We start from the raw sequence: 18197 nt of genomic DNA on the forward strand, positions 1-18197 counted from the left end.
GTCTGTATTGTTGATTTTGACACTGTTAATATTATAAAGGGTGTTCAAAAGTTTGAGTCTAAACGTCTATAATAGTACAAGTCAGCATCTTATGATTTCTGAAAGATCATGACACTGAAGTAATGATGCTGAAAATTCAGCTTTGCATCACAAGAATAAAGAGAAATGGGTTGTTACCACTAATAAGAATTACACTAGGTAGATATCAAGCACTCAGAAGTTTCCAAATCAGGCATTTATTAACATTTTAATGTAGCACACATTTAAAGTAATGTTTTAGTTATGGGACTTTTGACAGGTCAAAATCCGACATAAAATCCAGAATATGTAATAAATATCCAGTAAATCAATGAAATACTTTACACAAAACACAACAGTCTCTGCACACGTCCATATAGAACGTCATAATTTCCTTCTTAATAACAGAAACGATCCTAACATTCTGCAAGCAGCTAACTACTACTACTTTAGCAACATTAATATCAAAGATCATAATTATTTTTCTTTAAGTCTTTGCACCAGTAGAAGACCGATCACAGTGTTTTGCCCCACACAGGGCTTTTTGTTAAATGCTATTTTCAAAAGTACAAAATATATCAACAGAGGACTTATACTATTACTACTTGATGTCAATTTTTGGCACCCACACCCTTTTTATATAAATTTTGGATGGCATTACATTGTGCAAAACGCAGATAAGCTAAAACATCCCACTAGTCTAATATTCATCCGTCTATCCTGATTAGCTTACATTGATCTTAGTGCAACATGGAGGTAGTTTGACAACTACCAGCTTCTTTTCATTAACACTTATTAACATTAAACTGCCAACTTAAACAACTGCATTTAACTAATTGACAAACAAAACTGATGATGGATATGAGAATAACAAGTTCAAAAAGTGACTGCTACTAACCTCTCTTAAGTTTTTTGTTCAGAATGTTAAATATCCTTAACATTCAGTTAAAGGAATAGTCTGGGTTCAACACAAGCTAAACTCAATAAACAACATTTGTGGCATAGTGTTAATCAAAATAAACAATTATTTTAACTTTCTTAATTATTAAAAGAAAAAAAGAGGTTATAATGATGCACTTACAATGAAAGAAGTAAATGAGACCAAGCTTCCCATTAAATAAATAATATTGAAATGTGCATTATTTGAGCTTAAATGGGACATTATATAATGTTATAAAAGAATTCTATTTAAAATAAATGCTGTTCTTTTGAACTTCCTTTTCATCAAAGAATAGTGAAAAATAAAAGGGATTATAGCATTTCATTGTCATGGGGAAAAAAATTAAATCAAGTAATTTTTCACTTTAAAATCATATTTTATATTAACGTTCATATTATTTGCTAATTGTGTCTATGCAACTGAAACAATGAGCATTTTAATGTTTTATTTAAATAGTATTAAATTATTATTTTACTGTTAATGTGTATAAATTAGTTCAGTTTTCTACTGTGCCTTTCTGTATCCCAGATTGGTATTTTATGTTGTTTTTAAAGAAAAGGAGGAAATGGAAATACATTTTCTGTTATAATTAACATTATGCCACAAATGCAAGCAATTTCAACCTGGAACATTCTTTAAATTCAATTCAAGGTAATGTCAACTCTCTCTTATTAAATTAATGTCAGATTCAAATTGAAAGGAAAAGCATGGGGATGCTAATTTTTTTTTTTTTTCAAATACTAGATTTTAGAGGACTAGAATAAAGGTCTCACTGACAGCTTCACCAGAAGAGGGCACTATTGGTTTAGTCAGCTATGATTTTGATGATTGCACAACCTTTTTTCCACTGTAGCATCTTTCCCCATATTGCTTTTGGTATATTTGGCTTTGGCATGGTACCGTGGATATCGATCACTTTTGAATTCAAGCGACCATGCTGACTGCTTAAAAAATGTTATCAGAAATATTTTAGAATGAATTGAGATCTGTGGCACTGGAGAGATAATCAGTGCTACATACTTTGAGAACCTCATGTGAGAAAAGTGCCGACAACCCTTGTGTTTGACCCTACAGTAAGGGTTGTGTTATTTCACTATTGGACAGATGCAGTGGCAGTAGCTGCCGCTGTGTCACCTGTTGCACATAGATGAAGAGAAAGCCAATCACGAGGGTAGCGCCGAGGATGGATCCCACGGCCCAGGCGTAGGAAGGCTCTCTGGGCACAGGCGGGACCACTGGCTTTGGGGTTGACGTCTCCACTAAGACATCCTGCACACTTGACAAAGAGCCATTGTTGGGCAAGGGCTTGAGACCAAGAATGCTGCACATGAGAGGATAGAGGTCGACGGAGCGCATGGAGGCTTTGGTGTAGTCGCGGCGGAAAGCGGGACCACGGGCAACAAACACAGGGTGCATGCTGGGAAGGCTGTTGTTATAACCATGGTTTCCCACTGCAAATCAAGCATGTATTCATTAAGCAATTGCAAAGACATCGCTGATACTGATCAGTAAACACATCGATGACATTAAACAAACAGTTCACCTGAAAATGTAATCACCCTCAGTCCATCCAAGATTTAGATAAGTTTGATTCTTCATCAGAACAGATTTGGAGAAATTCAGCATTACATAACTTTCTCACCAATGGATCCATTTTTAGTGGATGGGTGCCGTCAGAATTAGAGTCTTATAAAAACATCACAATAATCCACAACAGAACTCCAGCCCATCACTTAATGCCTCGTTAAGAATAAAAAAACAAGTATTTGTAATAAACAATACATCATTAAGCTTTATGCTTCACAAGACATTAACTGACGCACTGGGGTGGTGTTGATTACTTGTGGATTCTTGTGATGTTTTTATCAGCTGTTTGGACTCTCATTCTGACGGCACCCATTCACTGCAGAGGATCCACTGGGAGGCAATTGATGTAATGCTAAATTTCTCCAAATCTGTTACAATGAAGAAATAAACTCTTGGATGGCCGGAGGGTGAGTACATTTTCAGCAAATTTTTATTTATGGGTGGACTATTCTTTTAATAGCTTATCGTACTATGTTCTGCTTAAATTATGTGTAAATATTAATACTCACACATAAAAGATGCGTTTCTGTTCTGCATGACCGTCCAGCCCTCTTTGGCCTCAATGATCAGAGGCATGATCCTGACATTGTGTCTGTAGTGGTAATGATCTGGGATCTCCTCCTTTTTATAAACAAGCATGTTAGGGTTGGCATTCTTCAACAAACTGTAGACCTCTTCAAGTTTACCTGGGTTAAGAAGAGAATAACACTCAAAATCTATAAAGCATGTGTCACCAATTCTAACATATAACATCAGCAGCTGGGTGTTTCTTAAACTATAGGCATATTTTTGCCATTTATAAAATAGGCATATTTTGTTGTATTGTATTCTGTGATGTAAAAAAACGGTAAATCTAAATTACTTTCTATACATTTTTGGAATAAAATGACAGACTCATTTATCTTGCTAAAATTAATTTCTTAGCTAGGCTTTATGCATCCTAAACTTATAATAATTTATCTATTTTTTCACACTTTTTGCATAAAGCAAAGCATTTAAGATTAAACATTGATTAAGCATATTTTGGCATTTTCACTACAGTATTAATGTGATCTTTACTTAATTTATAGAAAAAGAAGATAGTGGAAGAAACACCCAATTACAAGAATAGTGTAATAAGCAATAAAAAAAACAATGCTTCATATTCATTCTTACCTTCTTTTGGCAAAATACCAACTACAGGGCTCTTGTCTATCCATGTGTAAAGATCACGACTGACGTAGGTGTCCAGCTCAATAATCTTATCATGTGATAACTGTGCCATTCCATGATCACTCGTAACAATGAGATTGACTTTATCATAAAGGCCAGCGGTTTTGAGCTTTTCCCTGAGGAATCCCAACTTCTCATCGATGTCTGCTATGACTACATCCATTAGCGGGCTCTCTGGCCCCAAGTTATGCCCACTCTCATCTGGCTCCTCCCAGTACAAGACACCAAAATTGATGGCCTCCGGCCCTGAGAACCAGTCAATGAGTTTGTTGACTCGGGTCTCAAATGGCATTGACGCATTATAACTCAAGTAATGTGTTGGGAATGTTCCACCAATCGCTACGTCTGATCCAGGCCACATGGCAGCTCCGCTCTTCCGCCCGGCCTTCTGATTGGTGACCCACAGCGGCACAGCCTCCTCCCACCACCATGCATCATACACCTCAGGTCCCTCCATAGAAAAGGAGCGGTTGTGAATGGGGTCATACATTTCGTTAGCAACAATGCCGTGGGTTTCGGCGTGTAATCCTGTCACTAAGGTATAGTGGTTCGGGTAGGTTTTGGTGATGTAGGTGTTTTCCACTTGTTCCACCTGTACCCCTTCATCCATCAGGGCACGGAAATTGGGTGTGGGTACTCGATTCACATAGTCCCAGCGGAAGCCATCAAAGGACACCAGTAGCAGCTGGCTTTGCTCGTCCTGCTGTGAGCTCGATGTCTGAAGCAGTACTAATAAGCAACTCAGGAAGCAGCTCTTAATCACTAAGAGGTCTGGCATGATGTAAGATGTTCTACGAAAGGGAGACCAACAAAAAGCTAATTTGTTAGCCATGAATGGGGAAGGAAAGAAAGTTTTGACCACTGACAACATTTCATTTTGTGATTAATAGCAACAGAGTGGGTAAAACTTTATTAGTGGTATTCTGGTGAACATGCAATAAGCAAATTGCAAACAAATTAAGATATGCACATTTCTAATTTAATATAAACACACTCACATAAAAGTGTATTCCTGTTTCGTCAAGTTTGTAATGTGGTTTTAAAGTCATTCAAATCTAGTTTCTGCGAAAACTTTCTGAGAAACTAGATTTGATATATACAGTATTGTTCAAAATAATAGCAGTACAATGTGACTAACCAGAATAATCAAGGTTTTTAGTATATTTTTTATTGCTACGTGGCAAACAAGTTACCAGTAGGTTCAGTAGATTGTTAGAAAACAAATGAGACCCAGCATTCATGATATGCACGCTCTTAAGGCTGTGCAATTGGGCAATTAGTTGAAAGGGGTGTGTTCAAAAAAATAGCAGTGTCTACCTTTGACTGTACAAACTCAAAACTATTTTGTACAAACATTTTTTTTTTTTCTGGGATTTAGCAATCCTGTGAATCACTAAACTAATATTTAGTTGTATGACCACAGTTTTTTAAAACTGCTTGACATCTGTGTGGCATGGAGTCAACCAACTTGTGGCACCTCTCAGCTGTTATTCCACTCCATGATTCTTTAACAACATTCCACAATTCATTCACATTTCTTGGTTTTGCTTCAGAAACAGCATTTTTGATATCACCCCACAAGTTCTCAATTGGATTAAGGTCTGGAGATTGGGCTGGCCACTCCATAAAATTAATTTTGTTGGTTTGGAACCAAGACTTTGCCCGTTTACTAGTGTGTTTTGGGTCATTGTCTTGTTGAAACAACCATTTCAAGGGCATGTCCTCTTCAGCATAGGGCAACATGACCTCTTCAAGTATTTTAACATATGCAAACTGATCCATGATCCCTGGTATGCGATAAATAGGCCCAACACCATAGTAGGAGAAACATGCCCATATCATGATGCTTGCACCTCCATGCTTCACTGTCTTCACTGTGTACTGTGGCTTGAATTCAGAGTTTGGGGGTCGTCTCACAAACTGCCTGTGGCCCTTGGACCCAAAAAGAACAATTTTACTCTCATCAGTCCACAAAATGTTCCTCCATTTCTCTTTAGGCCAGTTGATGTGTTCTTTGGCAAATTGTAACCTCTTCTGCACATGCCTTTTTTTAACAGAGGGACTTTGCGGGGGATTCTTGAAAATAGATTAGCTTCACACAGACGTCTTCTAACTGTCACAGTACTTACAGGTAACTCCAGACTGTCTTTGATCATCCTGGAGGTGATCATTGGCTGAGCCTTTGCCATTCTGGTTATTCTTCTATCCATTTTGATGGTTGTCTTCCGTTTTCTTCCACGTCTCTCTGGTTTTGCTCTCCATTTTAAGGCATTGGAGATCATTTTAGCTGAACAGCCTATCATTTTTTGCACCTCTTTATAGGTTTTCCCCTCTCTAATCAACTTTTTAATCAAAGTACGCTGTTCTTCTGAACAATGTCTTGAACGACCCATTTTCCTCAGCTTTCAAATGCATGTTCAGCAAGTGTTGGCTTCATCCTTAAATAGGGGCCACCTGATTCACACCTGTTTCTTCACAAAATTGATGACCTCAGTGATTGAATGCCACACTGCTATTTTTTTGAACACACCCCTTTCAACTAATTCAACTAATTGCCCAATTGCACAGCCTTAAGAGCGTGCATATCATGAATGCTGGGTCTCATTTGTTTTCTGAGAATCTACTGAACCTACTGGTAACTTGTTTGCCACGTAGCAATAAAAAAATATACGAAAAACCTTGATTATTCTGGTTAGTCACATTGTACTGCTATTATTTTGAACAATACTGTATATATATACCAGATTATTATTTATTTAAAATTTTAATCAATATATTTAAAAACAATTAATGATTTATCTCAGGGGAATGCAGCTTGAAAAGATCAATAATCAAAAAAAATAAAAAATAAAAATAAATAAAAGATGGCCACTATAAACAAATAAATAACTGAAATGAGAAATAAATGAAAAAGTTAAATATGAAAAATATTGTTGATTTATAGTTTAGTACATTTTAACTTTATTTTATTATATTTTATTTTCACTTTATTATTATATATTGTCCCTATATTTTATAATATATTATATAACTGTGGTTTACAATAAATTGCGATGATTTCTCACAGGGGAATGCAGCTCTGCAAAAGATCTGACTCAGAATAAGATCAAATAAAAAGATAATTGTGTGGGGAAAAAACATATTACACAACAATGACTCACCTAAAAAAATAAATAAAAATAAAAAAGTATCCGCTTGTATCTGTCTTTAAAAAGACTGCAATTGGTCGCGCATTGTTCTGAATGGCACTGCATGTATGCAATGGTTATGTAGCTCATGTCATATTCGGTCATGTCAGTTCAGCGCGCCTGCTCAGTTAACAGGTGCATTTCTCTTATACCAAATGTAACAACTAACTGGATACATTTCGCACTATAAATGCTTTGAACGGGTGTCAAATGTATCAAAATAATTCAATTGTACAGTGCGTCAGTGAAAATGGAAGATGATGACATCATACACAATGCAGCGCATTTCTGTCCCCGTCACCAAACTGGCTCGCTTCACTCGTTTCCTTCTTTTTGAAAACATCTACAAAACAATCTGTTATGTAAAATATAATATTCTAGAACATTATCCTCCACTAACCAGTGTGCTTCTCCCCTCAACAGCACCTGCTGTAAACGAACGGAAAACCGTTATTATAGCTCAAGTTAGCGCACTGCATGATCTATGACAACGCTTAATGACATTACAATACATTATGAAACCGTCTCCGATATCAAGCACCTTCACAGTGAAAACATTTGCAATTAAACGAATCTAACCTGTGTGTATGCATGCAAGTGAACGTTCATCTTACCTCCGTGGACGATATTTGGCTCTGCAAAAAAATAAACACTGGCTCAAGCACAGGAAGTCCCGCCTACTTCTCGCTCACCAAAAAAAATCTCATTAGAAGAAAGAAAAGTCATTGGAAAAAATCATCAGCGCTAAACGTTAACAACACTATTAATTAGATTTTTTTTATGTAATAGTTTGTTAGTGTGTATTAATATATGTTAGGCTAATGGCTACTGCAGTCTAAATGATAGTCGTAAATGCAAATCATCTACTGTCATCCGAAATAATTACTTTTGGTTGTGTACAATTGTATTTTATATTTTATTTTAGATATATTAACTATAATTTTAATCCCTGATGCACATGTAGGCTACATCACAGAGATGTCTATTTGCTGTCAGCATTTAGCTACATCTGCAAGACATATTTTTAGTGTTTGCTCATCTGCGATAGGACTATAGGACGTTTCCTATCAGATGTCAAATAGACATTCAGAAGATGCCTTTCAGTTGTTTATGATTTAGAATATATATAAAACTGACATAATTCTGTTGTTCCATCAGCGCCACCTGCTGTCAGAGAGTGGATCTACAGAGAGCTACACATTTACTGTATTTTTAAACTGTGCGCAGTTTATGTCTGGCCAAAACACGGACCAAATGTGCATGACCTGCTGTAAATTTAAACCAGCTGATGAAAAACAAACGTATGTGGATTGTGCACATTTAAACACAATTATTTATAGAGCGGATCAATTTCGTATAATTATTTATTTATCAAGTATCATTTTGACTTAACCATTTTCTTTATTTAAAGGCTGAAATGTGAGGTTTACAACTTTACAAAACTTTTTCAAAGCCTTATTTGAACATTTCGTACATGTTATGAGATAAACTGTTGTCATCATGATGCTATTTAAAATCCAGACATCATTGGTATCATTGATTATTGTTTTAGTGTTTATGCTAATAAAAGTGTATTTTATTCGTTGTTTGTTAATTTTAAGTATAAAACGTTTTGATACGTTTTATGTGTCAATACTTTTTGAAAATTTCCAACACATTTTATCAATACCATGATAATACTGATAACCGTGATCATTTTGCTCACTATAATCGAAAAATATATCTATATGCAAGCTTTATTATCAACATTCTCCACCAGAGGTCATACAAACATAACATAATACATGGTGTGCTAATCAAAAGCCAGTTTAAATATTAACCCTTTATGCATTTCCAGAGTCTTAAAATAATAAGTATTTGTCAATACACCTGATGATATCACGACAAAATGTGGTCTTTTACTATTCTGGACTTTTTAAAGAAAATGAAATGCACATTACATGCATTCTCTGAAAGTCTATCCGAAGTTCTATAAATAAATATTTAGAATGTGGAAATAGATGTAAAATAGGCCTTGTCAAATTTTTGAAGTAGCTTATTATGATAGTGAATATTTCTTATGTAACTGTTTAACATGATGCAAGAGCACAAGTGTTTTAGAGGAGTGTAAGTTGGCCTCTCCTCGCTGCGAAAGATGCGGCTTTGTGCGGATTCTTGACCGTCTCCACGACAACCACAACCTGACGCAACTTACGCCCCTCCTCCATCCAAGCCTCTCATCTCATTCAAGAAACAAGTGTGGAGTAAAAGCAGTGCTATTGTGCTCTCCAGTAGAGCAGGACGCGAGGGCTGCAAGTGCCTGACAAACTACTATGAAGGTAAGAATAATATTTTCCTTTATAATATCTGCATAAAGATAGTGTCCACACCATCTCAAGCCCATATAAACTAGATCAAAAATTCAAATACTCTTTAAGAGTCACTAATACTTTGCCTGTCTGTCCACGGGGTGCAGTAAGTTTTAGATGACTTTCAACAGCTTTTCTGCGCATGATCTGCTTCATGATAATTCATTCTAATCAGTTGTATTCCCTGACCATGAATATATTGAGATGGTGCATTTTAAAGTAATAACTTTTATAAACGTATTGTCTTTTAAAAAGAAAAGCAAACTAATTTCATGTTTCTAAATTGTCTAGAGTTATTCAACACCCGTATAGGTTTTCATTTAGTCTGTATTTGCTTGGGCTGAGTTAATCATTGCTATGTGACGTGTAATAAACAAACTATTTGGTAATAATCAAAGAAATTTTGTTACATGTTACACAACTAACAGCTTCAACGGAAAGTTATTAGTCATCATGGCCAATAATACTGCTCATGAACTGAGATTCTGGCCAGAATAGTTCATTTTCACTCATAAACAGCACAATCATTTTGGGAAACAGATTTGCACTCCAGATATGGGACAGAAGGGTTCACCGCATCTGATTAGACATGGATAAATGCAGTCATGCCTAGTGTTCCAAACTGTCTGTTTGGCCCAAAGAACATTTCATTTGTCTGGAAAAAGGAGACCAGCACTAAAAGCCAATATTATTCATGAAAAGAGAATAAAAGAGGTCGACATTTTCCAGGTTATTAAATTACATTATAATAATTACATATTATGAACATGCAAAACAGGACTGAAAAATAAAGTGCTACCACATTATATTATTTTATTTATATTTTATTGTGTTAATTAAGTGCAAAAGCAAAACCTTCAAAGCTTGTTTAGTCCATACAGAATTTCCATTCTCTTATTGGCGTCTCAGCCCTTATTTTATCATGAATTATCATTAGTTGCCTCATATTTTAAAGTCTAAGTATTTAGTCCCTAAGAAGCATAATTTGTCAGACTAAAGTGAGAGTGGTCTGGGGTAAATGGATCCCCCTGCGAGATGAGTCACGTTACTGTTGCCACACACAGAGCTGGAAGAGTGCAGGAGGTGGAGCAAAGTGCTCAATGAGCCGAGAATTAGGGAGTGTGATTAGTCCCGCAGCCGTGTTGAGGTTAATGTGAGGCCAATTAACAACCAGCACACGCCTCTAATCAGAAGGACACATTCCTAGAGCAGCTGCGATGATGAAATGCGTCAAGACATTGTGCCAAACTCTATATCACACATGTAGTAGACAGACAGCTTTGCGGGAAAGCATTAAAAATGTAGGTGGCCCGAGATTAATTATGTTTTAAGTGCAATGCTGATGCTTTGGTGTGAACCAGAACTTCATGTGATTGTCTTCTCCGCAGTAGTTTTGCTTGTCTGTATTAGAGTAATGAGAGGCTGTAATTGAGCAGCGTAATTATCTTTGGTGATTGTCACAGGTCTGGCTGCTGTAGTGAGGAGTGCCATTCAGTTCTTTACAGCAGACCGTCTTCAGTGCTGCTGACTCATAGGCTGGCCTTAGTTGCTATGGCAACCGCCAGCTTTCTGAGATCCACAGTGTGATATGAGGCATGGGTGGAAATCGTCCATGTGATCAGTAAACTTCCCATTTTAACCATACTTTACTCCAGAAGAATAGCTTTATGGTTTTCCAAAATTAAAACCAAATAATCTAGCAATGCATAATTAATTTTTCTTCTTTCTTTTATATACCTTTTCACTTACATTAAAAAAAAGTAGTCATGGTATAGTTTATAAAAAGGTATTGGCATTTAAAAATAAATAAATAAATAGCCTAGAAATAATATTTCACTCAAATTTTGAAGCATAAAAAAAATATTTTCTTGTAAAACACTCCAATAATCTTTTTGAAAAATAATTTTGTATTTAATTTTATTTCAGTAATCATATTCTAAATATATTATTCAAATTCCCTAGAATCAGCTTGAATATGTTGTGTAAACAAACTGAATCACTTAAAAATTATGATCAATTAGTTTATTTAATTTAAATGTTTGATTAAACTGTTAAAAGAATAATTATAAATAGTTATTAATAAAACTAATACATATATTATGAATATTTAAACCTGGATATTTTGCATCTTTTATAGTTTATTGGTACTATGACATAAATTACTGGTTTAATTTATGCATGACTGACAAATAGCCTATGCATCACATTATGCGTATTACGTTTTCATGTTAAAACTGTCAAATCGAAAAGTGTAGACATTTTAGATGTTATTAAAAAAGATAAATCTTTAATATTAGGCCTAAATTTGTAAATGATAAAATGGTAACCAAGTTTGTTTTGTTTGAAGGAAAGGATCAAGAAGCTAGATGTGTTAGGACGGCTTCGCCTCAGAGATGATACTGCTGGAAGAATAGAAGCTCAGTATCTGCATCGTTGATTTATTTTATAGTCCCACAGACACAACATCCTGGTTACTGCAAGCAAATCCAAAGGTCTACAGTATCTTTATTGATCAAACAAGGCAACGGCTTCACCTGACCACTTGATTTTCACAGTTTATTTTCTCGACACTAACCACTTCCTCGAAAGGCCATGGATGCCAGCTCAGTACCTCAGATTAATATCGAGGACTGTGATGGCCTTGAGGTTGCCCCAGATGATCATTTGAGAAACTTGAAAGCACTGACTGAGAAGCTCAGACTTGAGACCAGAAGGCCGTCCTATCTTGAGTGGAAGGAACGAGTGGAAGCTCAAAGCTCCAAAGGTTTAGTCGTGTCAGAGGTCTCATCAGAGCTGGAGAAAAGTGCTGGACTGAAGCCCAACGTCACACCTCAGATTTCCCAAGTCACTGCAGGAAAAGCCCTGATTTCCAGAACTCTTGGAGGGTTTGAGAATATTGATGAAGCTCTTGTTTGGCTTAGAAAAGAATTGGTAAGTCGAAATGTGCCCACATGTCCATTAGCTGATTTAGGTTAAATTATGTCTGAATTGAAATAGCATACAGTTCATTTACATTTTTTTTTTTGAGAAGTATAAAGCCAAAAACATCAGGGTAATAAAACGCAATATTTAAATAATGAAATTCTTGAAAGAAAAGCTTATTGCATAGACTAGAATAATATTTTATTTTTATTTTTATTGAATCCCCCCCCCCCCACACACACACACACACTCATACACTCATACATACACAAATAGGAAAAAAATAGAGAGGATATCAAGTAGTGCAACTCCCCAAAAAAATATAATTAATATAATATACATTTTTTTTTAATAACGTATATTTGTATATGAAAAATAGATTTAAAAAGCTTTTTTCAGTAATGATTATCAACACTTATATGTGTCGTTTTTTTTCTTTTTTTTTATCAAAACAATTCATTTTAAACTAAATTTAAAGTGTTATTAGTAAGACTGTCTTTGTCATATACACTCGTATTTGTCATTATAATTTTCTCACAAATTAGACTTTTCAAAATACTTGCTGCTATTTTGCAGTCATCTTTCTATAAGGGAAGAAAATGAACAGCATCTCCATTAGTTAGCTCATTTGAATTAAACAATGGAGGGAATGCACAGGCCTTCATTACCACATCACTGCGTAAGATTGCCATTCATGTTAAATTGAGTGGAAAAGATGGTGAGCAGATGAGCATGAGAGGTGATCGCTCTCTGTTCCTCTAAGTGTAATCACTTCTCTTCCACTCAGCCATGTGGTTTAAGACATACTTTTATGCACAGGCCATTACAGCCAAGGCATGCAATGAAGCTCCTTTCACCACATCAGAAGCCTTTCTTCCACTGCCTTCGCCCTGTGTGGCCATAAACTTTTAGACAAAGAAAATTTGACACAATAACAAGTTGTGCTACAAAAGGACATCTGAAGGTCCATATCACCTGCCTAATTTTGAGCTCCTTGTTATGTGAAATGGACAAACGCATGTTTGCTATTAAAGATGGATCTAACTTCCGATGTTTATTTAAATGGTTAATAGCACTATGTTCACACCGGAAATTTTGCCATGTGTCTGAAAGGTAGAGTAACACCACCTTTCAAAAATGAACTAAAATTAAAGGGTTACTCCACCCCCAAATTAACATTTTGTCATTAATCATGTCGTTCCAAACCCGTTCGTCTCCAGAACACAATTTAAGATATTTTGGATGAAAACCTGGAGGCTTGAGACTGTCCCAACAGTGTCAAGGTCCAGAAAAGGTATGAAAAGTCGTCGTCACAAAACTCCATCTGCCATGTTTTATATGAAGCAACGGGAACAGTTAGAGTGACACAGAGGAGACCATTGACTAAGGAATTATTGAATAATGTCGTTATTTTAGTTTTTTTTTCGCATACAAAAAGTGTTCCTGTCGCTTCATATAACCCAGATTGCATGTCTGATGACAGATGAAGTATTCTGACAATTACTTTTCATACCTTTTAGGGACCTTGACACTGTTATTTACTTAGCAGTCTATGGGACAGTCTCAAGCCTCCAGGTTTGCATCCAAAATATCTTAAATTGTGTTACGAAGACGAACAGAGCTTTTACGGGTTTGGAACGACATGGGTGTAAGTGATTAACGACAAAATTTTCATTTTAGGGTGGAGTATCCAATTAAATTAAATTGATCAAAAGTGACAGTAAAGACATTTATGATGTTACAAAAGATTTATATTAAAAAATAAATGTTCTTTGAATTGTATAGCCATTATAACCTACAAACCATGATAATGACTGAACAACTACATACAAAAGCACAGTTAATACAAAACCACACAAAGTAACTTTAAAGATCAACAAACACAGCAACACCAATGAAAACAATGCAGTGAAGAGCAAAACAGTGAACAGTAACACTGCAGGAAAGTGGACCTTGAGGGCCTTAATGAGTTTCTCCTACCTGTTATTCATTGACAGATGGAGATGCGCGTCCAGGACCAGCAGTTGGCCCGCCAACTTATGCGACTACGCGGAGACATCAACAAACTCAAAGTGGAGCAGACGTGTCACCTGCATCGCCGGATGCTCAACGACGCCACCTTTGGTCTGGAGGAGCGCGATGAGCTGTCGGATCTTCTGTGTGATGGACCCGTCACTCCAGGGTTCGGCCTCTCTTCACCACTGCGCCTCATCGGTGTCACCAAGATGAACATCAACTCCAGACGCTTTTCCCTTTGCTAGCCATTCAATGAGTGACCCAACTGCAAAAGAAAATAATCAGGGAGTCAAAATTGACTATTCTGGAAGTCAGCGTTTAAGTGAATAATCTTAGACAACTGTTTAGGAACCCATAAGAACTGTTTCCACAGAACATCCTGTGCCTCTTGCTCTATGTGTTTGTGCCAGTGAAACCTTTTCAGTTAATCAAATGAACTATAGACAATGACTTCTAAAAAAATAGCCATGGTTCTATATGCCTTAGAAACAGTCCTTGTTGTGGTCATGAGATATCAACTGATGTCGCTTACCACACACTGCAGGCTCTGTTTCAAAACCTTGCTATCTATCAAATACGCACCCTTTGATGCGAAGACACAAAGTCTCCCGAAACACATTGTTTTAGCCAAATTCTAAGGCAGCATTTGTTGCCATAAGCTCAGTGTAGATTGTGGATGAAGCATTAAAGCTGTCATGACATTGATTTTTTAAAAATTTTAATATGTTGCTTGAGGTTCCCTTATAATGTGAATGAAGGTTTTTGTATAAAAAAACAAATATGTATGTGGAAAAAAATTCTTATTTTCAACCCTCATTCTGACCCTCTGCATAAAAATGATCGAGTTTTGAGGAGTGGGTCCTTTAAGGCTTGTCAGTAATCAGCCACTGTTATGATTGGCTAAAATCACTGCATATAAAACAGTATCAACACATCCTCACTACTACGTGTGAATAAGTGATTTGAAAGGTCCAGTACTGCTTCGTCTTTCAACAAACTTTCTCTTTCATCATCTCATGTTTGAAATCCACCTGTGCGGAGGGCATCTATGCCTAACCTCTGCAGAAGCATCCAATTGCATCATGTTTGACAGGAGCGCGTGCTCAATGGCAGGTAAGGGACCACCTCATAACCAAGCACATTTAGACCCTGCACGCACTACTTTTCATCAATTGACAATCACTTCTTGCAACCTCTGTAAATGTACTCACAGCTCATTGGTTTGACTTCACTATTGTATTCAAGAGGACACATCTTTGGATCAGCTTCTGTCAGATGTGATTGTCATTTATACATGGTCAGCTATTTTATTCTGCAAGCCGCCAACTCTTGCTTTTGTTACTATGCTGTCTTACCTCGCCTTTTTCCTCACTCCAGCTACTGTTCACTACTCATGGCTCTTTCGAAATCGAATCCAGCTACCCCAGTGGACGACCAGTCACAAGCTTGCTCGGCTGCGAGAGGCACCCTCATTGCCACTAGGGACCCCCTTTCCTTTTGTTTTGTTTGCATGGGTCTTAAACACTTTCAAGAAGCCATAGAATTACTGGAGAACTGTAGCCATTGCTTGCTAAGAAGCTTTTGCATAGGACGCTCAAGGTGGCCATTACTCAGAGCGTTGACTTGGGATTGTCTGACTCGGACAGGAAAAAAGGTGACTCCAGGGGCCTCCTGCTAGCAACTGGAGAAAGGGTCGCCATCACCCGATCTCTGGAAGGAGCGGCCTCAGCAAATGACCTCATTCTCTGTAATGCCTATTAGGCTGTCCAAGCGTGCAGGCTCTCTGTGGTTCTCTCTCGGTGGTCTTGGAGAACACACTGTGTGTTAGCCTCGGCAATGCCATCGTGCTAATGCAGCAGCGCTGAAACGATAAGAAAAAGGAAGATGACGCTTTCAGATTTTGTCTTCCTAGGAAGCCCGCCCCATGCCAGACACTCTCTGTGCAGCCTCCAAGCCTCCCTGCTATGAGACCCCATCCCCATAATGCAGGCAGGGCTCCGGTGCAGCAGAGTGAGCCTCCACCTGCTAAACCTTGGGGGAAAATGCCCTTTGCCACTGCCGCTAAGGGTATTTGTCAACAATATTTGTGAGATACTACAGGCTTGATGTTACCCACACCCCGGTAACTCATCCTGTTTTAGGTGTGGGTTCTTCATAGCCTTGTGCCCTTAGACCCTCTACACCTTTTAAGCCTGGGTTGTCTACCTCGGCTTATTAATGTCATTAAGCATCTGTACCCTCCCTTGACACAAAATTACATATATTTATATGTATATAATATATATGTCAGTATTTCTATCATTTATGGCATCAGCATGAGGTGTGTTGTCAGGTTTTGAATGCATGTTATCACATGTCATTTCTTTTATGGCTGGTTTTCCATTCTCACTTTGTGTGGGTTCTGACACTTGGTGATATGTCAAGCAGGACCTTTCTAGGTGACCAGTCTTTGACTTGCAGAGCCTCGCTGTGAGTGTACTGGGCAACCGGGGAGCTGTCCATACCTCCCATAGGTGGATCTCAAACACAAGATAATGAAAGAGAACAGTAGGTTACTGTTTGTAACCCCAGTTCTCTGAAATTTCGAGTTAAGAGATCCACCAAGTTTGCCCGCTTGCTGCACTTGAAGCGATTATGCTCAGTGAGGAAAGGTAGCGTGTGCAGGGGCTTTATGTGTTCGGTTAAGAGTCAGTCCATCACCTGCCCTTGGGAACAAGCTCCTGTCTGTCAAATCAGACTTAGTGCAATTGGATGCTTTTGTAGAGGTCATACCTGGATCCCTTCCCATAGGTGGATCTCTCCACTCAATGTTTCCGAGAACTGGGGTTACGAACAGTAACCTATTGTTTCTTTGCGAACGCTCCATTAAACTGTGCCTTGTTTACAAAACAAAATTCTCTGAAAAAATGTATAATCCTCCAATATAATCCAGGATGCCATTCAACATAGACCAACCGCTTGTTTCTGATGCTGGGATCCTTCTGATGTCTGTTCAAAGATGTGAACGAGCTGTTTAAACCAACCGCATCAAAGCAAACATTCTTTCACTCTTGTCGTATACATTCTCAGAAAGTGAATGCACTTCTGCATCTCTATATTGTGTCCAGTGTAGACAAGACAGCGACAGTTATTATAATGGGTTCTATTTACTTTTGACAACAATGCGACGCGACGCTCGCATCCAGTGTATGCTAATGTCTGCTGTTAAGTGACTGAATGTCAGTGGGCGGGGCCTATTGTGAGATGATAACTACGTCTTGCTCTGGAAGGGGTGTTTATGAAAATGCCCTTGTGACTTATATTTGATAAAAACAAGCTGTTTTGGGAGCTTGATTAAATAACTGCTTTGTTTATAATGAGGAGGACATTTTAACCTATGAAACTTTTAACCTACAGTATGCACAAAGACCTCAATATCAAGGCAAATTTGATTTCCCTTTAAAAATGTTGATTGTTAATTTAACATGCATATCATTGAATACTGAAAAGTAAGGATTCATTTTATTTAAATGAATTATTGTATAATATTTGTGTATTTTATGCGTAGAAGTGCATTAAATTAGCTGTTAATGTCAACAGACAAAAGTTGCTGCCTACTTTTTCTATAGAAGTCAAGTAAGGCCATAGTGAAGCAGCCCTCTAGGTTTTGTAACAGAGCTATAGCCTTAATTCTGTTTGCTTTTGTATGAAACAAAATGTCTCAAGCTGTTTAACATTGATCTGCAAGTTTGAACTATATCCTAAGATATTTTGTTTTCATACATTTGTATTTTATATGAAAGAATGCATTAATATCTTATAAACATGACTCATGGTTAGATACACTAAAGCTATACCTGGAATAAGATATTATTCTTAGAATGTACAGCAAAGATGGCATTTGTTATGTACAGTATAATAAAATCCCAGTCTACAGATCATCTTCGGAAACATGCCTACAGAAACACAGAACGTTTCTGTTAATTC

At 37.1% G+C, this 18197-nt stretch overlaps 2 protein-coding genes across 4 annotated transcripts; one reads left to right on the forward strand and one right to left on the reverse strand.

The window, feature by feature from the left end:
• Positions 1 to 220: 220 nt before the first annotated feature.
• LOC127938657 (ectonucleotide pyrophosphatase/phosphodiesterase family member 5) lies at positions 221 to 7617 on the reverse strand. Of its 2 annotated transcripts, none has more exons than XM_052535432.1 (4): positions 7560 to 7617; positions 3701 to 4548; positions 3055 to 3231; positions 221 to 2409 (listed from the first exon to the last, which is right to left on the reverse strand). In XM_052535432.1, the coding sequence occupies exons 2-4, from the start codon at positions 4533 to 4535 to the stop codon at positions 2027 to 2029; spliced, it is 1395 nt and encodes a 464-aa protein (XP_052391392.1). In that variant the 5' UTR covers positions 4536 to 4548; positions 7560 to 7617; the 3' UTR covers positions 221 to 2026. The 2 variants fall into 2 exon arrangements, with proteins under 2 accessions (XP_052391392.1, XP_052391391.1); XM_052535431.1 differs by having other exon boundaries at positions 7525 to 7570.
• Positions 7618 to 9119: 1502 nt separating this feature from the next.
• On the forward strand, positions 9120 to 15165 carry LOC127938660 (protein FAM167A). 2 transcript variants are annotated; one of them, XM_052535439.1, is made up of 3 exons: positions 9120 to 9263; positions 11646 to 12224; positions 14213 to 15165. In XM_052535439.1, the coding sequence occupies exons 2-3, from the start codon at positions 11886 to 11888 to the stop codon at positions 14474 to 14476; spliced, it is 603 nt and encodes a 200-aa protein (XP_052391399.1). In that variant the 5' UTR covers positions 9120 to 9263; positions 11646 to 11885; the 3' UTR covers positions 14477 to 15165. The 2 variants fall into 2 exon arrangements, with proteins under 2 accessions (XP_052391399.1, XP_052391398.1); XM_052535438.1 differs by having other exon boundaries at positions 9125 to 9263; positions 11641 to 12224.
• Positions 15166 to 18197: the final 3032 nt, after the last annotated feature.

The sequence above is a fragment of the Carassius gibelio genome, chromosome A20, assembly GCF_023724105.1.
Source record: "Carassius gibelio isolate Cgi1373 ecotype wild population from Czech Republic chromosome A20, carGib1.2-hapl.c, whole genome shotgun sequence".
Taxonomy (NCBI): Eukaryota; Metazoa; Chordata; class Actinopteri; order Cypriniformes; family Cyprinidae; genus Carassius; species Carassius gibelio.